At 41.9% G+C, this 22,193-nt stretch overlaps 2 protein-coding genes across 4 annotated transcripts in view; both read right to left on the reverse strand.

The window, feature by feature from the left end:
* The window catches only part of LOC144933103 (nitric oxide synthase 1-like), a 54,695-nt gene extending 45,372 nt beyond the window's left edge, over positions 1-9,323 (reverse strand). For both annotated transcript variants that reach the window (XM_078857639.1, XM_078857640.1), the window contains exons 1-3: positions 9,224-9,323; positions 3,332-3,911; positions 2,587-2,709 (exon numbers count right to left, since the gene is read on the reverse strand). In XM_078857639.1, the coding sequence (XP_078713765.1) occupies positions 2,587-2,709; positions 3,332-3,802 (594 nt within the window). In that variant the 5' untranslated portion in view covers positions 3,803-3,911; positions 9,224-9,323. The remainder of the gene's footprint in view (positions 1-2,586; positions 2,710-3,331; positions 3,912-9,223) is intronic.
* A 927-nt stretch (positions 9,324-10,250) lies between these two features.
* The window catches only part of LOC144933104 (kinase suppressor of Ras 2-like), a 50,179-nt gene continuing 38,236 nt past the window's right edge, over positions 10,251-22,193 (reverse strand). For both annotated transcript variants that reach the window (XM_078857642.1, XM_078857641.1), the window contains exons 16-22: positions 20,008-20,189; positions 18,806-18,902; positions 18,083-18,216; positions 17,526-17,657; positions 16,670-16,799; positions 15,297-15,430; positions 10,251-13,434 (exon numbers count right to left, since the gene is read on the reverse strand). In XM_078857642.1, the coding sequence (XP_078713768.1) occupies positions 13,428-13,434; positions 15,297-15,430; positions 16,670-16,799; positions 17,526-17,657; positions 18,083-18,216; positions 18,806-18,902; positions 20,008-20,189 (816 nt within the window). In that variant the 3' untranslated portion in view covers positions 10,251-13,427. The remainder of the gene's footprint in view (positions 13,435-15,296; positions 15,431-16,669; positions 16,800-17,525; positions 17,658-18,082; positions 18,217-18,805; positions 18,903-20,007; positions 20,190-22,193) is intronic.

Consider the following 22,193-nt stretch of genomic DNA (forward strand, 5'->3'; position numbering starts at 1 on the left):
TGGGTCGACAAGTGGCGAGGGGGAATGAAAATAAACTTGCGCCAGCGTTTCAATTGGCACGTCGGTCGGGAGATCTTTGGACTGCACGTAGAGTGTGCCACAACCATCAATACAGCACGGCAGCATCCCAGGAGGCGGAGAGGGAGGGGAAGTGTGTTTATTCACTTGTTATCCGTCGTGCGCTAAAACTTCGATTTAAAGCTTTCATGACTGCAGGGATTCATCTTCTTGGTTCTTTCGGTAAAGTCACGTAGAATGGAAATAATAAAATAATAAAAATAAAACATAATAAAATAATTTTCACGACGTTTCGGCCACAACGCAAGCAGCCGTCCTCAGGTGAAGACCAGGTATGTCGGGGAGACAGCGTCTGACCTGGTCTTCACCTGAGGACCGCTGCTCGCGTTGTGGCCGAAACGTCGTGAGAATTATTTTATTGTGTTTTATTTTATTATTTTATTATTTCCATTCTACGTGACTTTACCGAAAGAACCAAGAAGACGTCGTGCGCTTGTTATCGTTTTTGGCAGCCCTGGGGCGGCTCGTGAGAGGGCCACGGTAATCTGGCCACGACAGCGGTCATAACGTGGATCTCGAGAATCGGTTTGACGGAGAGCTCTCTGCGCTCCCGACGGGCCCCACGTGGTTACAGCGGTGAGCGGCGGTCCGCCTCGTGGTAATTATCTCCCTTTTGGGTTCCCGCATATTTTGCACCGGTGAAACGTGATGGAGGGATCAGTGCAGAGCACACTCATCAGCTGGGCTTTGTGTGATGTGATTTCTTTGAAAGTTTCGTTTTGACATTTAAATATTTTACATCGCGCTTTCATTTTGACAGATTAAACATTTCTCAATTCGATGATGATTTAAGGAACTGGATTTTACGTTTTGCAAAAAGAGAAGGGTGACAACCGTTCAGGAATTGATGGTGAGCTGAAGTTTGTTCACACATAGGTCATGGTTTATTTTACAAACCATACTTTTAATCCACTCATTTAATGATCAGTTTATGAATACAATGCACATGGTTGTGTGTATGCTAGGTCGATCTCAACATGAGTACCTGATGTATCGCAGTGTCCAATATATCTGTGTAAGAATGAGATATTTAATTCATTATAAATTCGCAATGCGGGGAGCGTTAGCGCACTGTGCCATGCACCTGGCCATCTGAGTTCAATTCCCAACGGTGGTTAACGTCGGTGGTGGCAGGCGGTGTTTGCGACTGGTTCAGGGCTCCCTTTCACAACCCGCATTGACCAGCATAGTTGTGGTCAATCCCATGAAGGCCTTCATCCAGCAGCGGGTTGACAAGGACTAAAAAGTACTGTGGCTCATTTACAGACATTTTTGTTCACGCCGTCATTAGTAATAATAAGTAACACTGGTCAACAAATTTTTTTTTTTCTGGCCTGGACTTTTGCAGCTGTTTTAGACTAATTTCAGGGTGCTGATTCCAAATCTGATCTCAGATTTGCTCTATCACATCTCATTTTTATGCTATCGGCATACCCCATTTTCATTGATTATACCAGAAATTAACTCTGTCACTTATGATTGCAAGTTGTTGCGAGTCAGTGACTGATTTAGTGTTAAAATATGGTGCTGTATTTTAGGATAGTGTGTTTATAATATCATTTTATGTAGATATACACATTTATTAAAAAAATATATTCTGCAGTTTTTATTGACAATTCAATATTTGATATCTCAAAAACCTGATGTGATAGACAACAACTGATGCCAGATTTGAAATCATCACCCCAAAATTACATTAAACCCGTTGGAATACCTTATGCCAGAAAAAGTGTGTTGACCAGTGTTATCATTGACAGTCCTTTGTCTCGCAATTTCCGGACAAAGGCCTCGCCACGCTATGCCAGTCAGGGGGGTGGTTATTTGACCATATTTCACCACTCTGTTCGGTGCTGGTTTGTGAAAAGGGGGGGGCGGGGGACCCAGAACTGCACTGGATCTCACTCCCCCCTGATGTTAACCGTGGCCGGGAATCAAACTCGGGTTGTTAAAGTTCACAGCGCAGTGCCGGTTCATAGCGCCACCGTGCACCGCGTAAATTATTCCCACATTAATTTGCATTATTCTGTCAAAATTAATATAAAGTTGTACGTGAATACTTAAGTACTCAAGACAAGCCATACGAAAACCGCAGACTTTTCTCAAATCACGTGCCCTTAAAACAACCTATTGCTTTGTCTCCTGGGTTTTTAATGTTTTAATTTCACCATCAAATGACATTTAGCGCTCCTCTATATGCACCGGCAATTTTTTTTTTATATATACCGACAGCGTTAAAACAAACACAATCCACCCGCATTTAAAATTAAACCCTCACACAGCACAGCACTTACATACGCGTCTCAATTATCGCTCGCATTAATAACTTATACATTAATTCTAGATTTGAGGCTTTCGTGACTGCAAGGATTCATACTCTTTGGTTTTTTTTTATCAGTAAAGTCACTTATACATTGCTCCGCTGCCATTACTTTTAAGCAATCACTGCGGGTTTTGAATTAACTCCCCACTGAAAATGGAAATATATAAAACGTGGTGGATGTGACTTGCCCCGAGAGCAGAGAGATGCAGCGTGTCAGGAAGCACGGAGCCGGATTCCCGGTTGCGTAATTTGACGTGGCCGCACGGCGCTTTGGGAAGGGCCTTGGGTGGACCCAGCGTCAGCTTCTCCGGCTGTCACGAGAGAGTTGCCATCAACAGCGGGCATCGCGCAACGCAAGGGGGAGGGGGGGGGGGGGCACGTAGCCTTGGGCGCAGTTCACAAGTGTCCGTTGGAGGACACGATGAGTGAAGGTAATGTAACATTTAAAAAAACGAAAAATTGCTATTAAAAACTGATCGCGCGCACCGCGCGTCATTTGTCGAGATGATGATTATTATTAAGAGCGGTAATGGTAATCAAAGATCGTATCGTTGAACGCGTGAAGGACACATCGATTGAAATTAATAAGAACACTTAAATATTCACTTAACTATAAATACAAAAAATAATTAAATATTGACTGAAAGCTTTCGTGACTGCAGGAATTCACATTCACTTAGATAGGTTCAAAGAAAATAAAAAAAAAATTGTCCAAACATTCCAATGCAGGAGCCTCCAGCTAAGGTTTGGTGAGACTCGTCGAGTCTTTCCTGAACACAGAATTGACCTTCGGGGCTAATGAATCACATGCAGTGCACGTCAAGACCAGTCTCGTTGAAGATACTGCAACACTCGCGGTAATTATTATCAAGCGTAGACACACAACAATGAAAAATAATGTTCGCGACCGTGACATTATAAATGAGCGCTTACCTGTCGCGTTGCCTGCAGCACGTGTAAATCTTCCACCTCGTTCCCCCCGCTGTTGCGACGTTCTCTCTTCATTTCGTTGTTCATTTCTGCAATTTCCATCTCTCGGCACATCTCCAAGTCAGACCTTTCGTCCGTGCCTCGGGGTGACGAACATGCGGATCTATCGAGCGGCTCAACTCGCCCCAAGTCCCCTCCGTCGGGTCCCTTCTCTTGTTCCCACTCTGCCACTCGGGGCGGCTCGTTGCTCTCTTCCAACGTCGTCGCTTCAAGAATCGTGCCCAACTCCTCGCGTTCGGTTCCATCGTCTTCAGAGAGAGCGTTGCGCATTTCGCCGTGACTCTCCTTTTCTGGTTCCATTGTTTTGCAATTTTTTTCCAAAATCCGTTCGATTAACCCATGCCCTTCAGTCTCCCCCTGTTCAATGCCTTCCCCGTCAACATCTGCTCGAGGTGTCGTCTCAACATCTTCCATCGCTCCGTGTTCCTTGCCGCTTCGCTAGACTCCCGGCGAGCATGGGACCCCGGTCCGCTTGCCGATGATCTTCTCGCAGGAACGAGAGGGCAGACCCTGGCGCTGCGCTCTGCCGCGATAGAAGCGAGACGATGCCTTCACCTCCCTCCGTCTGCTTGTTAACCCCTTCAGTTCCAGCACTGCGATTTGTGGAGCTAATTCTTCATAGGGATATGCTCCACGTATATATATACACACACACATATATATATTTCCAGTTTAACACGTAGGCTTTCGCGACCAATGTTATCCAATAGAGTTTTTTTTTTCGGGTAAGGTCGCGTAAATATAAATGTGTCGTGAAACCCACCACCACCCGACAGGCAATTAGTAATGTTAGTTACTAGTGAAATTAGTAACGAATTGGCATGTTTTGTTTACGGGTCAAACCTTACCAGTTGGCTGTGTCGGGTGGTGGCGAGTTTAACGACACATTTTATATTTACGTGATCTAACCCCCCAAAAACGTATATTATGGACATATATATACAGTTTTAAGATTTCAGTTTACGTAATGGTGATATATAATGAAAATATTTTTTTTCGAATCCTCGTTGATGACAGTAACACATCACAATGTGTCGATGAACAATCAATTGGGGCGAATTCACTTAAATTTAAATTACTTCAGCTGCGATCTTAATATTTGAACAACATTTAGCGAAAGTCCACGATGTTTCTAGAACACATACAAGGCTAATAAATACAAATTGCGAAGGCAGTGTTTTCCAAATTCCATTTCCGCGTTTGCGAATTTGCTTCCCCCTCAAATACAAATTAACGCGTTGCACGCTGCACGCGCCCGATGCTTAGTAAACACGCCCCACGTTAAGCAATTAACGCCTCCCGCGTTAAAAGAGCCGATAAAAATTAACATTGGAATCTCATTGTGCGTGCCTTTGTATTTCGTGACCACGTGTTCCGCGTGACGCAGACAGCGTCCGTTGCTTAGCGCGGCACGTGGGACGTTTAACAACCATCGGACGCGTGCAGCGTTAATTTGAACTTGGGATAAATTGGTAAACGCGGAAAGACGGAGCGTGGTTGGTGGGGGATCCAGAGAGTTTGGGAAATCCTGTTGGAAGGAAGAAACTGCTTCACTCAGCGCAATCGGCTACACAAACGCACCGCAAATTTTGGAATTACCTTCTTTCTTGGTCTAAATACGAGCCTTTGAGAAAGCATCACGAGAGAATGTGTTTAGACTTCATCAGGCGAGGCTAAAGCAGTTTTAGTAGAAGTTAAATAATTTCTATTGAAATTGAAACTCCCATAAATTAGCATTATTAATTATTCCTTCTCGTAAAAACTAAGAATCGATATGCTGACACAAAATGTGGTCCTAACTAATGGCTGAGCCCAGCGTCCAGAATCCAAGACCCTAACGTCTGGAAACACAACCGCAATTAATTAAAAAAAGATCTCAAGAACATTACAGGACTTTCAAACAGACGCAATGACCTTTTGCTGTGCACTTGTTATAAACACATCAAATTAGATCAAAATCATAATTAAATAAGCAATGGCCTTTTAATAATAACAAAGGAATTATGCTATTAAAACATTGCCTGAGAGTTTTACGTATCTGCTAAAATTAAGTGCTATGAAGCCAGTGACCTGCATTTGATTCCCAATTCATGGCTACCATCAGTGGTAAGCGATAGCTGAACCAGCCCTGGGTCACGACAACCCCCGTGACCTACAACACCACGGGGAGACCTTCATCCAGCAGTGGACTGACAAAGGGCTGTACAACATAATTATTATCTAAATTAATGTGTTATAATATAGTGACTCACAATTACGCCACTGTCTCGATTTGAGATGCTGTGAATGGGTAAATATTTTCACTTTACAGGATCAGACACCAAGGCTCTGTTTGAAACAAAGGTCACACACTGCTATATCCCGAGGTGAAAAATGTGAAACCCATTTGCCTAGGCATCTGCTTTAAAATGGTAGTTTTGAGTGGGCAAGTTTTCCTTTTGTACCCTATGAGCCACCCGTGACCCACGCAGCCCGGAGTATCACGCAGCATATTACCATATTAACCAACTCACAGTTTTATTGAAAACAGAATTAATCATGAGGAGTGCAAAAAGAGATGGCGCAGGACAGGGCACCATGGACAAGGCTGGCAAGGACAGCGGACCCCACACGAGTGGGACAAACGCGTGGAAGAAAAAGAAGAAGAATGAATAATGCATTCACAGCACCATATTTCAGTGCATTTAGGTTGGTTGCCAAATGAAAATGGATTGCGTGTGACTCACAAAGGACACAATTAGGGGTAGTGATTCGATTTAAGAATATTTTTTTTCTCTCGTGGTAAATGTCTCGGCCTCTTTAGGACCGTGCAATTTACCCCAAACAATTACATACTTCAGATACAAATCGATCATTGATGATTCTTAACATGCACGATATGAAGTAATCATCAAACGGATGGATTTCTTAATCACTACATTCCTGGCGAATGACATCCACAAAGGGTGTATTGACAAGTCATACGCATGACTTGAGTGGAACTATTTGGATGGATATAACAATTTTATTTGTCTCATTTAAGGAGTGATCTGTAGTGCAGCATGGACAATTGCCAACCGATGAAGTGTCCAAACACACCTTTGGAAATAGGCTATATTAGTTTGTTCAAGATTAAAATGACACTTAATAATTAACATGCCTTTGATGGGGGCCTACCCACGCCATGTTATTCATGGGGGTTGTTTGACCACATCGCATTCGGCTGGTCAGTTCCGTGTGGATCGGTGAAGGGGAAGTAGGAGGTCCAGGTTAGGTTCTGACATCATTCGCCACTGATGTAAACCCGTGGCCAGGGATGTCACCCAAGTCGCTGGGTACATACGAAGTCTGGGAATCATGGCACCACCGCTCCATCCCCAGATATCCACGAAATGTCTCGATCAAATAAAAAATGTAAAATGCAAGTCCCTGCAGTGTAGATAGCAAGGAAGTGTTTATTAGCAATGCTTACTTGCAACTCGGAACGAATTGGTATGGCTCTGCTTTAGTTCTGCCATACTTTTTTTTATTGAAATGAAAGTAATCATCTCCAATTACCAATCTGTTCTCACGCTCTATAATTATATTTTTATACGGCTCTCACAAACACAAGTCGGAGGATAAGCGCAAGAAAACGCGGCTAATTTTAATGCGATTTTTACTTTAGGTTGTTTTCAAAGCAGTCGCTAAAAAACCCCCTGCACATTCAACCGCACAGATACACTTGATATTCCTCGGTGTGGTGGTCATCTGTAATTATCGTGATTTGCACGAGCCCGTGGCGAGTACGCTGCAGGAGAGAAGAGATAATGTGTCCTCATGGGCATTAATAATCTCACGTAAAATTACACGGTGCAACAATCCATCATTGTGTACCATGGCTTTATGGAATGATAGAAGGTAGCAAGCACAGTCAAAGCAGTTCCACTCGTGAAACATTGTTAGCAACGGGCATTTTAAAATAACGTTATTGCCCTGCTTTGAACATGCTACACAAGACGCCGGCGTGCAATACCTAATATGATGTGCGTATGCGCCAGTATTGAGGCGCTTGAGATTTTAATGTCAGCAAAAAACACGGTCGAGTTTTTGCTTGGGAATACATCTTTAGCGTGTCATGCTCGAGGCGTGTGTATATAATAGTATATAACAGAGTGCTTTGCCAATCGACTGCTGGATGAAGGGCTCCCTGTGCCATGTTCAGTGTATAATCGTGTTCGTTTGACCATACTTCACCATACTCTTAGTTCTTTCGGTAAAGTCACGTAGGTAAAAAATGAAATTTAAATTAATAAAAATAAAACAATAAAATCACGACGTTTCGGAGGCAACACAAGTCTCCGTCATCAGGTGACTTTACCGAAAGAACTAAGAGTATGAATCCTTGCAGTCACGAAAGCTTCAAATCTAGAATTAATACTTCACCATGTTGGTAACTGTGGGCTAGTAAAACGCTCGGGACCCAGCGCCAATTTAGATATCACTCACCAGGGATGTTAATGGTGGCCAGGGATTCAGGTCATCAGGTCTTCTTCTAAATACAGGCAAGCCTTCCTTTAACCAGCAACGGATAAACAATGCCAACTGATGATCTACTTTACCGAGACAAAAGCCCAAACGCATTCAATGTATTGCCATTGCATCCTTGCTAAGTTTACGTTCGAGATGAATGGCAAACATCCCGTGTTATTACTTGTATGGTAAATATGAAATAAAATTACTTTTTATTAACCACAGTGGGAATTTGTTTTGTCGAAACGTGTATACGTAACCTAATATATAATAACGGCATATTACACGCTACACAGATTACTATATCACAATCATAGCTCCTAAATTGCTATCATTATTAAGTGCTTCGTTAATTGCTGCATCCCGAACAACAGAGGAGTGTAAGCCTATTTGAATGCACAAACTACAATGAATCACGCGCACACACGACCGCTGAAGAATGACAATTAAATTGAACAACAACTGGTTCGGAGTGAAAATAACCTTGTCAGACAAAGTCAAGGCAAGAAGAACCTCGCAGTGGCTCAGAAGATCCGCGTTCTTAGCGTCGCGCACAAACGTGGAAGTAAACAGGGAGTAGGGGATGGCAAGCCGTGTCAGCCCATACGGTTTTCCCGTATTCGTGTACAGGGAAATTGAGTTTTCAGGTCCATACGGCGTACAGCCGTTTCAATACGGGCAACAACAAAAACCGCATGTTTTGTAATTTTTTTAGCGTTTCTCCCTTGTGATGGGACTTTGTAGGATTAGCGCTCTGATGTATAAGGGGCACGGGGTGACCAATGAGGTCTGAATTGGTCTGTAATAAGGTAGGACACTGACAAGGGGCTGACAGCTATGGGATGGCAAGAATCCCAGGTGGATCGGCGCAGCGGTCCGAGATAGGGAAGAGAACGGGCTCGCTCAAGGATGAGACGCGTGGCGTAAATTATTCAGATCTCATCGTGGCTAATGAGCTAACGGAAAGGGGACAGAATGTTAGAATGACGAGATTCGGCGTACTGCGTTTACATATGCTGTGGCAATTAAAGTTGCACTTTAGATATTGTCGTAAATGTGAACAGACATTTAGTTATTAGTGTGGCATTCATAAAACAACAACAACAAAGTAAATGGATGAGCTCGCAGTGAGCGTTTGTTGAATAGAAATGGAAGCTATGTCATCTCTACCACCCTAATCCAGCAGTTGATTTACAAAACAGGGCTATACGAGTCCATATGAAATATCGAGGATATCTCCAGCAAAAGCTCAGTTGGGGAAAACGATTCAGTCTCCCGCTAAGCTCAAGAGATCGTGCAACAGAGATGTAGTGCAACACACGAATGTGACGAACAAACACTCACCCAAGTTAAAGTGGGGACGCGTCGTACGGCTTCTCCATCTCGCTCTTGCCACGCGACACATTCGATCGGGGCATTGCAGCGGACGCCTGCTACGGGCACTATATAGTGGCCAGCCGTCCAGTGACGCCACTCGATAAAGGGGGCGACACTGTAAGTCACACCCAGCTTTGATTTGTTATTCACGATGTTTACTCACCTTTTGTGCGGTGAAATTTGGTTGTGTGGCGAAGGATAAGTTATGCCCCAGAGTTGTGTTCATCACTACGCTTCATTGCATTTAAGTTGTACCGGGTGGGTAATTGCAATATGTGCTCAAAGATAACATAAATGCGTTTGTTTGGAGGTAATGAGTGGAAAAGGCTTTTTTTTGCTGCTGGAAATGCTATTACAAAGTGAAACGAATGGCTTGGGAAAATTTAAAGGTACCGTGTAAATTCAACGCATGGGAGTATTCAATCAATTTATGCTTTAAATTAAAAAAAATCAGTATCGTCCAAGCCAGTTTTTTTTCCTTGCGCAGGACTGACCCAGAGAGAGAGAGAGAGGACCTTCCTGGCTCCAGGGCATGCATCTCTCGCAAGCGCTCATCCAAAGACAATTTCATAATTGTGGATAATTTTGTAAATTTGCACATGGCACTGGCTTATAATGGCTTCTTCTGCACGAAGCAATTTACATCTACACAAAATGTGGTGTTGTGTTTGAAAAAATATATAACATTGTTATATCACTATTGAGATGAAATTTTATTCAAAGCTGCAAAGCAGGAACGCAACATGAAAGTCACCACGAATAACTTATCAAACAATAAGTCTAAATGAGTTACGTTTTACAGATTTTTCTTTCCAAGTCAATGTGAATCTGTGTCGCGTTTAAGGGTGCGAAAGATGCCACCTACATTATGGTGTGATGAGCTGCACAAATGTTATGTCCGTGAAGACAAATGCTTACAAACATTTGAAGGTGTGTGAATTGGTTGGAAGTTAAATTCCGATAATGAATGCTAACAACTGCCTTGCCTCGAGCTTTCAAGAAGTAAAGGTTGGGTCAAGATTTCGGATGCAAACTTTATTTAATGTAAACAATGACAGGTCCAGTGAACACAAGGGCTTCAATAACAATAACGGCACATGCTGGAAACATTGATCAAATGCATCACCAAACACACCTGAAAATAACAAATACTACAGCAGCGACACAAATGCAAGGACATGACGACCCTATAAATATCTCTTAACTTAATATGGTAAACCAAACAACGCACGTATAGAAAATATTATAAACTTTGTTTTATACAAAATGTACAGTTGATGTAAAAGATTCAGATGGTGAGATAGTCACACCTCCCCAACTCAAACTGTCAACTTTGTCCTAATGTGAATGCACAATTAAGACTCCGAAAGAAGTTCACAGCTTTAGTACATTAGTGCCAATATCATGGCATCAAGCTAGAATTAAAAACGTGCAACGTGATAGTTTAAATACGGGACCCAGTTACACTCAGCTCCAGTAACAAAATAAATACAGTAAATGTTAAGAAAGGCGAGCTGTTAACGCATTTAAGATCCACAAATGAATACCAGAGTACGGTTAAAGTTAACAAAAAATATCGGCCAATAATGTCAATTTCAGTAATATATTGTTTATCTCAGTTCAACAAAAAAATTGTAAGCATCTGGAATGTTAAATTACACTGTCAGTTATTTATAGATAAGTAAATATGAAGAAATGGATTCGATTCATTATATGATTTCAATGAAGTGCTTTTTAAACGGTGAACAATTGAAAATCGAATGGAAGCAATTTTGGGCCACTTATTCAATTGTGGAAAATGTATGTGACGTCTCTGTGATCCGTTTAAACTGCATGCAGGAGAAAGTCACATTTGCTCCATACTGAAACTTTTCACGTCTTATATACAAACAAAATGGCAACCAACAAAACGCGTTTTTTTCTTTCAAAATGTACACGAGTTTATCCAATTTTAAATATACGCCATTGTACATCTTGTCTTTGCCATCAAATGGTACGTACAAATTGTTCACAACACAACTCTTCTTTGCAGTGACCCAGACACATTCAGTTTATGCTACGACACTACTTACATTTCTCTTCCCGCTCACACCCCAACCTATTTAGATTTTCTTTTTAAAAAAAGACACGGTTTAAAATTAACATTGCAGTTATCTCGTTCTGCAATTTAAACAAAACCATGCTAATAGTTTGGTCCCACTCAAAGTTGGAATAACAGATCTCATTGTACATGAAATTAAACTCAAGCCTTGAGCCTATATCATTATGCTAAGACATACACCCACCCTTTTGTTTTTACTTCATATAACATTTCAAATACATTTCCATATTGCTGATTTTTATCGCAGCCCTATAGGATCAAGCATCTCGTATAGAATCTTTTCTCAACGCAAAACGCCACATTTTTTTTCCTGCGCAATGCCACTGCACCACTGCAAAGGAAATAACCTAGGGGACAGTTAACATGCACACACAAGATCTTAACACAGTTTCACAGTAACAATTGCTATGTTATAGTGCAACATTGCTCTGCTACATTTACTTAGATTTTTTTTCTTTAAACAGAGCATAAACCACTATAGTCATACCTATCCATTGTGACGGCTTTTAATCATGATGAACGCTTGCATGAAAGGAAGCCACTGATAAAAAAAAATGTATAGCATTTGGCTGGCCACTGCGATTTGTCTGCAATCAATAATGAAAAATGGCACGTTTTTTTAAATCTTAAATCAAACACATGATAGAATATTACACCTTTGTATATATATTTTTTACTAAATGCAATGTAGTGGAAACTAGTCAAAGGCATCAATGTCTGTGTAGATATTTGGCACTAGCTACAAACATGATTCTCGAGTGATACAAATGCATTGTGAAAAATAAACTATGTGCTGCCTCAGTAGTTTTGGATGCAGAAGCGATGTTTTTTTTCTTTTTAAAGAGTGATCACCTTCCAACACCAGTCTTTTCAGCCAAACAGTGTGCGTATCACGGCGCAGTTCATGTGCCCGAGCTTCGTGTCAACACACGCGGACGTTGAAACTCACCGTGCAGAAATGGTTGGGGATTTTAATGAAGCCAGTCATTTCGAAGCCAGCAGCTGTACTTTCTGCATATTAATCTCCCCGGAGATTGCGTTAACGGAATGCTTTTGACGTGTTCTGTAGTCGATTGTACTCAATAGTAAACCCGACGGCTCCACAGAGGCCACACGGCCAAACATGTATTCTTTTTCGTGAAAAGGAAATGCGTTGTGACAGAAATATATATTTTAAAACCTTTCCGCGGCATTTTGTGGCATTGCATGGCAACAATCTTGTGCTTGGAGCCACAAGTCATCTTCCAAAAGCGCAGTGGTTTCTCCAGTGAAACAGACAAGTTAATTCCGAGTTGTTCACGAGTTCGACTTGCTTGTTGCTCATATACTGATTTAGACTTCCCTGTGCCTTGTTTCACGTGACCCAGATCATGCTTCTCTGTCACAGAAAGCCTCGTGTTGTACTTGAAGTAGCAGACGAATGGTCTCTGTAAACTTAACCGAATTAATGTCGCTGTTCCGAACAACAAATTCACAAGTAAATCTGTATTTCCATCGATTTCATCAATAATTATCTGTTCCTGCAGTACTTTTCAGAGTCTGTAACAGCCATGAATGCGTGTATAACATATTTTTAGTTGAGCAGTTCGCTTGAAAACATTTGTTTCTTCTCGTGGAAACTTCATAATTGGGCAAGCAGAGCTTTTCCCCGGTGCAACAGCTTTTGGTTAATCTCTAAGCTATAAGTATTCAACAAGCTCGGAGGTTACTGAAGAACCACACGCATAAATTACAGCGAGGACAAAATGTGTGGGCGGAGGTGCAGGGATATCAGTAAATACGCTCGCTTTCGCCATGAGAGAAACAGCACGGGAATTGAAAAAGGAATATGCAAGATAATGACAAAGCACTGCCAGCTCGATGCAGAACAGCATACTTGCACATGCTTGAGTAACTTGCTTTGTTGTAGTAGTATCTTCCAACAAGGGTGTTTTTTTTTTTACACGTTACACGTAAGTTATTTGTATGCATGTCTGTACATTTCCCCCACACCTCCCACATTTATTAAGTTTTGTCATTGTGGTCCGTTTGAGTAATCGCCATGACACCTGCTCCTGAAGCAGCGAGATGCTATAATCTGCAATGGAAAAACAAGAACGTTAGATCAGGGGGGACAAAATTAAACTCCAGCATATAAATGTGATGAAGCTGCATTTCGTGAGTTTTATTAACAACAAACAACAATAACGTAATTCTGAAAGGTACCGTTGTTGGCATTCCAGCAGTATTCAGAGGCTTATGTATGCGACTCAACTTGGGTTGTTCTAATTGAAGTGACATTGCACAGTATAATATGTTTAAATGCTCTTTACATGGTTATTAGACAACTAATACTGGTAGGAACGAAGTGAACCAGCCTACAATAGATTATATCGTCCGTCCGTCCGATGTCCGATTAGGTGTAGCAACAACGCCCCCTACTGCAAACACTTGGCAGGACCCTACAAAAACCTTTACACTCAGTGAGGCTTTCCTGGCTAAACAAGTGTAACATTCCCTTATAATTCCCTGAGATAGTTTTTTAATTCCCTGAGATAGTTTTTAATTAAAACATTTACATTAAAAATTAACTCACAACGGCCTAAAGCCTACAGCTAGGCCTAAAGCCTAGAACTAGGCCTCAAACTCGCCCTTCGTATCGTATTTGTTCGTTCCTACCAGCCCACCTCGCAGGGACCTGTTATTCAGTAAGAGCAACTGGAGCAGGTTGTGACATAAGTGGGTCCCAAGGTTGCGGGAATTTATCTTTCCGGGGCGCGCATCTCCAGAGATATCTTCAACATGAGAGAGATGTTGTCGCAAAGCTGTGCGCTACCAGTGTCAGAGAACGGGCCGCAGAAGAATGTATCACAGACCTGCTTCTCAACCACTCTGCACGTGACCTCTTATGCACGTAAGAGAGTAGTGTTCATCACATAAGTCACAATTAGATACATATATTTTTTTATTCTCAGAGAGAATAATTTAACCAATTTATGTGCAAAACCCGAATTTAATATAGCAGTTGTGTGTGTGTGCAGTTATCGGTGCTTGAGACCACCAACTCTGCTACACTTGAGAACTCGGTTTATTACCTTTCCTATACTTTGCACCCCTCTCGTATTTTTGTATTATTTGTTGTAGTAACGTTCTGACCCGCCCCCTATTGGACATCTGTGAAAAATAGATTTACAGCTCATTGGACTCCTGCAGTATAAATAAATATTCTGATCCTGATATGAATGGACATCTTCCTGCTTTGGAACCTAGCAGTGCCATCTCAGCACGCTGAATCACCGGGTCACTTCATCGATGCTCATGATTTAAAAGTGAATTACATTCCTTTGCATTATGCCGAGTATTGGCAGATAGCTTATTTTTAATTAAAAAAAAATCGGATTTACCTGCCAAAAGAGCACCAGCCAGACCAGTTACCAAGTCATTTTTAGTTTCCTGCGTGATGAAGAAAAATGCTTGAAACTGAGAGTGCTATGTATATGAATAGTCCGTTAATCAATCCACTGCTAGATGAGGGCATGCAGGTGGCAAACGTTACTTGAACAAACCTCACCATGCTTGTCAGTGCAGATTGAAGATGGGGAGGGGGGATATAGATCAACAATGGATATTGATGCATTACCCTCAACTTTCCACAAACCTACTGCACCTGTTTTATGCACAGTGGTCAACCCATCCAATCGCTTGCCAGGCTCAACCCTTCTTAGCTTCGTAGGTCTGACCGGATTTGGTACATTCTGGATGATTTGGTCAGAGGCAAGTGTGCTGCAAACCAAAACACTTCTCAACAATATTTCAAGATGTTTTGCCACTGTTCTTATGCTTGCCACGCGCAAAAGTTTCAGTCGTCCGTCAAACAAGTGAAAAGGCAGGACAGTTTTTGACAATAGAGCTATTGCATTTCAACTGCCAGCATCCACACACACACAGTCAAGAACTCACTCTGCAGACTTCCAAAAGTGGCAGGGATGCGAGCGGCGGCGATTCAGTTTGGGAAGTTTTTCAATCATTTCCATCAGCTGCGTGAAGGTTGGTCTCTCCTCTGGGTCGTTGGACCAACATGCCAAGATAATGTCCTGAAAAATACACGCACACACACACATACACGGGTTTAGACACATTCATTCTGCTGAACCTACCTTCATCATAAACAAGTCTTTTAATAGGCAGACAATGAAATTACCTTTGCCTGACAAATGGTTTTTAATACACATTTCTTGCATTATAAGGATATGTAGAATAATATCGCATACAACGATTGCACATTTTAAAAAGAGTTACATTAAATGTGATGATATATTACATATGCAAATATACAATTATCCTATACATTGGAGCCACGGATTACACATTTGCATGATAATGGAAATTGTTACTCTAGCAACCACCAAACATAAGCGCCAGTAATGACTTGCAATACCCTGGGTTCAGCACCATACACTGGAGTCAGGATTACGATTTGACAAAATTACCCATGCTGCTGGTTTTGCCAATTTAAATTACCTCTTGCAGAGATAAAAACAAATATTCATATATTGTTAACGGGTGCTGAATAATATGTTGAGCAAAAAAAATACAACGGGAGCATAGGTCACGAGCGCACGTTTTAGTTTTACATTATTTACTATCTAAGGGACTTTCTCACATCTGTTTTACTCAGGCAAGTAACCAATTGACAAAATGCATTTACATCCGAGTTAAGTTATTTCACGGTTCAAATTCAGCCTAAAGGTTTCTAACAATGCGCCTGCATTAAATGATTACATTGGCCAATGTAATTCCAGGCGACTAGCCCAAAACTCAACTGCTATGGCCATATTCTTAGGATTGATCACATTCACGAAAGTTCCCTTGTTAAATATGAACTGGTGATTTCTTACCGACAGGTCAGGGACTGGCACGGCCATACACCTCTGGGGCAAATCAGAGGAAATCTATGGGGTAAATTGCTTAAAGCTGCAGTTGAGTGGCAACTAGGACCACGGTTCGATTCCCAACTGAGGTGTCTTTCTGCGTGGAGTTTGTATGTTTTCTCACTGTTCTGCATGGGTTTCCTCTGTGTTCTGCGGTTTCATCCCATAGCTAAAAATAAATATACAATGGAACTGGTGTTGGACAAACGTCCCAATGCAAAAAATTCTCGACTAATCACTCAATTGCAATTACACGATCAACATCACCCCCTCCTGCAAAAACTTGACAGGACCCAAACCCTGAAAAAAGTGTCTGGAGACTCGGTGTGGCTTTCCTGGGTAAAGGAGCCATCACAAATAATAAAACAACAAAAACATCTCCAAGTGGAAAGTGTCACGTACCAAGATCTCCTTCACCATGCTGACAGGCGTAGGGTCTGGCTTCAACCCATTGCCCACTTGCCAGATGATAGCCTCTGCGGGCTGCCCATGAAAAGGCCAGTCGCGTGCCTGCAGCTCATACCAAATCGTTCTGCAACAGACGAGAGCATTTACATCAAGTGTTAAGATGTCATTGTTTGCACATTTAGTGGACCATGATTTAAATTTACTGTATATTATTAATCACGTGACAAAATATGACCAGGCTGCAGTGTCTCCCACCAATGTGGCCTCTAAATGCTTTACTTATCAACTTGTTCCGTAATAACACGTCAAATTATGAAGACTGCCGCAGGCTATTTCTGGACTAAGAACACATTCCTGCGGAGGGAGCTGGTAGGAACGTTGGGTTGCTCGGTCAATGGCCAGGGTCAACGGCAGCGTGGTGTATTCCGCAAATATGCCCGACTGTGAGGGCGGGCACAAGCCGGCGTGAGTAGGTTAAACGTTGCGTTTTATAAGGGCACCACGGGGTGACCAGCCCCTCCCCACCCAGCCCCACCCCTCCCCACCCAGCCCCACCCCCCACCCAGCCCCACCCCTCCCACCCCCCATCCAGCCCCACCCTCCCGACCCAGCCCCTTCCCACCCTCCCCACCCTCCTCACCCAGCCCCTCCCCACCCTCCCCACCCAGCCCCTCCCCACCCAGCCCCTCCCTCCCCACCCAGCCCCTCCCTGCACGACGGACGGACACAATAATCCCCTGTGGGCTGGTGGAACCAGTGGGTTCCTACCAGTATAAAAAATTGACTAAGATAATCTCTCTAGAATACTGTGGATGCAATCAGCACAGCCTCAAAGCTTAAGAGAGCGCACCCAAAGGCGTAGACATCGGCAGGCTTGGAGAAGGGAAGCTTGTCTGCATCGATGGCTGGAGAGAGCACGCGGATGATCTCTGGCGACAGGTAGCAGAGCCAGCCGTGCGGGATCTTCAGTTCGCTATCCCTCCTGTTTTCACAAAGCACAGCAGTGGGCACCAACGTCGTCAGCTAGGCATTCTTTATTTATGAATGTCATAATTAGTATCGTGATGCTTGCAGCCGCTCGTGATGAAACTTTAAACGTGTTAAATAGTGTGAAGTGTTTTATGTTGTTGAGCAAATCTGACGTATAAAAGCAATCGCCACGGAATTATCTTACATTGTCAGGGACGAGTGAATCTGAAGTGTTACTATTGTAGCTAACACGTGTGGTTAAACTTATTATGAAAGTGCATTAATTAATACACATTAATACATTATACACTGCCCTTGTAAAATTATTCATATGTTGGTGGCATATGAACAGGTTTAGTAATGAAGACCACAGGGATATAAGTCTGATGTATAATTTAGCAGATGCAAATCATGGTAAGTTATATCGTGACGACGTACCTGCCATCCTGCATGACCCCGGATATACTGAAGAGCCCAAAGTCTGTTATCACCACTTTTCCATTGTCATAGAAAATGTTCTTGGACTTTAGATCTTTATGGATAATCCCTTTGGCGTGCAGGTACCCGAGTCCCTGTAAAACGAAAACACACTTGGAATGGAATCAAGCTAAAAAGGAATTCTAAACGTCTTGAGAGTTATCAGAAAAGAAGGTTCAAGATTTCAAGTTGTTATCCTTTGTCGGGATTTGCAATTCAGTCCATTAAATGTCTTTGCTATTTTAGATAAAACATTTTAAACTGTCATAAGGCGTGCAACGATTTAACTCATCGATTCAAATGAATTCCTATACTCACCAAAAATACATTACACTTTGTGTGAGAAGCACTTATTTCTGTTAAAAAATATACTGTTACCTACACATTAATGAACAACAACAAGAACCTACAAAACACAAGAGACATAAAACAACCCGATAATATAATTTATTCTAGATTGCAAATCACGACAATTTTTTCAAATCGCGAGGCAGCTGAATCATTGCATGCCTAGTCAGCCATGATCTATCCACTGCTGGAATAATAATTTCCCACGCAGTTACCATCTCTCAGTAGCCACCTACAAATGCCAGTGTGCAAAACAGTTGTAAGTAACAATGTAGTGTGCCGCAGTGAAATCTTCTTGGAAAAAGTGGAAAAAAAAACAACAACACATGCCCCTACCTTGGCAATCTCCTGCGCAATTTGCCGAATCTTGTTGATGTCCAGGTTGGTTTTTGAATCTCGTACGTAAGAGTACAATGTCCTTCCTTTACACAAGCTGGTGGTTGGGGAGTGGGTGAATTAAAATCATAGCATTAAGTTTCTGTACTGATTTAAACAGTTTCGGAGCACATCATTACCGTTTTAAATGTCATTGGCCTTATAGCAATAGCTGATTAATCTATTCACAGCACTGTTGTGAAAATGTTCTGGTCTTAGTCTTTCCACTTATTGGTTTCATAATTAGACATTTCCAACAATGGTGGTTAATGAATGAGTAGCAACAATAAGATAATATTTTTAGGTACGTTGCCCACAGCCACAACTTCCCAAAAGAAATCTACACAATCAACCAAGGCTATTCACCGCGACGTTAGGAGATATTTTCCCCTCCAAGGATTGCATTGGAATTACTGATATCCGTTGCAATTTTCAGAAACCACCTTCCAAAATAATTGTCAACTTCTTGGTTCTTTCGGTAAAGTCACGTCGAAGGGAAGTAATAAAATAATAAAAATAAAACATGATAAATTATTGTTGTATTACTTCCCTTCGACGTGACTTTACCAAAAGAACCAAGAAGATGAATCCCTGCAGTCACGAAAGCTTTAAATCGAAATTTTATTGTCAACTTGTTGAAACGCGTCGCACAGCGTTCGCTCGCTCTCCAAGAGAGATCGACTCGGGAGGAGCGAGGAACCGCGTACGGGCTGTGAGCGGTGAAGGCAGTTACGCGGCCGCGATTCGGCGCCAACGCCGCTGCGAAAAAGCCTCGGTCAGAGTTTATGTCCTTGCATCACAGATGCAAAAAGACCAGATAATACGTCTACGTGAAAGTGACCTAAATTGTTCTTCTTCTTGGTTCTTTCGGTAAAGTCACGTAGAAGGAAAATAATAAAATAATAAAAATAAAACATAGTAAAATAATTCTCACGACGTTTCGGCCACAACGCAAGCAGCCGTCTTCAGGTGGAGAATAGGTCTGTCGAGAATTATTTTGTTATGTTTTATTTTTATTATTTTATTATTTTCCTTCTAAATTACTTTACCGAAAGAACCAAGAAGATGAATCCCTGCAGTCACGAAAGCTTTAAATCGAAATTTGACCTAAATTTATTAACCCCCCCCCCCGCCCGCCTCCCCACACACATTGTGTCCCGCACCTCGTGACGATAGCCAGGTGTGGGGGGTTCATGCAGGCTCCCATGAACAGCACCACGTTCTCGTGCCGCGTCTGCCGGTAGGCCATCACCTCCCGCTTGAAGAGCTTCACAAACGCCTCGTTGTCTCGCTCCATCTCGATGAGGCGGATGGCCACTTGGCCGTGCCAGCGCCCACGGTAAACCTGCGACAGAGCACAGAAAACAGCTTGTTGGCATGTTGCTGTGTTTGCTTTGTGACCTTTTAAAAAAATGTTTAGTCAAGTCCTGATTATCCGAGTTATTCGAAGGGAAGGGTAGCCCCGGATTAAGACAAAAACACGTGTAATATGACGTTTCGATCGCAACACAAGCGGTCGTCATCCTGATGACGACCGCTTGTGTTGCGATCGAAATGTCGTAGTTTTTTGCTATTTTCTTTGAACCTATCTACGTGACTTTACCGAAAGACCCAAAGAATATGAATTCCTGCAGTCACGAAAGCTTTAAGTCAAGACTGAACGTATAATACAAAATACAGTAAAACCTTGGATTGCGAGTAACTTGGTCTGCAAGTGTTTTGCAAGACGAGCAATTTTTTAAAATAAATATTAATTTGATAAACCAGCGAGGTCTTGCATTACGAGTAGTACGTATACGCTTTGTCTGCCGAGCGTCACGTGATCACAACTGATATGCGAGTGCTTAGGATTACAAACACGTTTCCGGAACGAATTATGCTCGCAATCCAAGGTTTTACTGTATATGGAATATATACGTATAAAAATTAAGATTATGAAAAGTGTATGCGTTGTTTACCTACATAGAATGTGGACGAAAAGGTAGAATTTGTCACTTGTTTTCATTGTTTCGTGAAGTAATCAGTTTACTTTCCGACAGCTACTATGACGTTATCCATTGCAATTCACAAGTAATCATGTCACGTTATAGATATATTCAATGTTATCATAGATTGGCCTGTATTCTATACACCTTGCTGCTACATTTAAGAGAATATTGTTAGCTAAGTTGTAAATCGCTTGCTGAATGAGGGCCTCCGAATTGGCACGGTTAGCTATTTACGGTAGCGATAGAAGTTAAATATACATAGAAGAATTTACTTGGCCATGCTTGACCGGTGGTCAATGCGGGTTGAGGAAGGCGGGGAGGCATAGATGGGGAAGCACAATGTAGCAGAGGACAGTATATGTGTCATATATATTCTGCACATTAATGCAGCCAAAAATTAAGTATTGTAAATCAATTATTACATGTCCTAGGGAAAAGGTGAAAGTTCCATAACTACTGTTGTTGCAAAAATGAGTCGTAAAACAATCATGGGGCAAGATTGCATCCAAATATTAATGTAAACATGTATTGGTTAGTAATGTATTTAATGACATTCCTCACATTAGCGTTCCAAAATGGAATTTGATTGTTTTTGTTTACGTTATTCAGGCATTGATGGAAATTCGTAAATGCATTTACTATGAGCACTTTGCAAATCAATTATCATCATCATCACCACTTTAATATGGGTTTCTGAAAAGTTATCGTAAAATAATTGACAGTCATCATTTGCACAGTAATTGGATGCATAAAGAAATCAAAGCATGAAGAGCACAAAGTTACAAAAATAGAATGTGAAACATCTACCCCAAGGCTGACAGTGATAAAAGCAAATGTTTTAAATTGCGGTTATTCATGCATTTAAGTGTCCATATTCACATTTTGTATGTAATTATGTTGTCTTTTCCTTTGGGGAGCAATAGCAAAGTGGTTGGTGCACACTTCGCTACTAACCCAGCGAACATAATTCCATCCTTGTTCAGTTAACAGCGGTGAAAAATATCTTCAGAATCAGAATATTGTTTTATACTGGCGGAATCTGAAGAGCTATGAAGCTCAACTCAGCCTTAAAGGAATACTGGTGCAGTTTGTAAACATCAGCGCACTGGCGAGACATTGGTGGAGAGGCATAATGTGAATCTTGGCACACGACATGACAACCTCACTTGACATGGGGTGGGGGGTGCAGTGTAACTGAAGTCACTTCTCAAGTCCTGGGCATTATCCTTACAGTTACGAGTCACACGTGTCTACAGCCATGGGAGAGGGTTGCACCCAAAGACTTGTATGCTGGTGCTATGTAGATTGTTACATTGCAGGACCATGATAAAGGGTGAAGGCTTAGGGAGCAGGTTTCCATC

This window comes from Lampetra fluviatilis, chromosome 6, assembly GCF_964198595.1.
Source record: "Lampetra fluviatilis chromosome 6, kcLamFluv1.1, whole genome shotgun sequence".
Lineage (NCBI taxonomy): Eukaryota > Metazoa > Chordata > Hyperoartia > Petromyzontiformes > Petromyzontidae > Lampetra > Lampetra fluviatilis.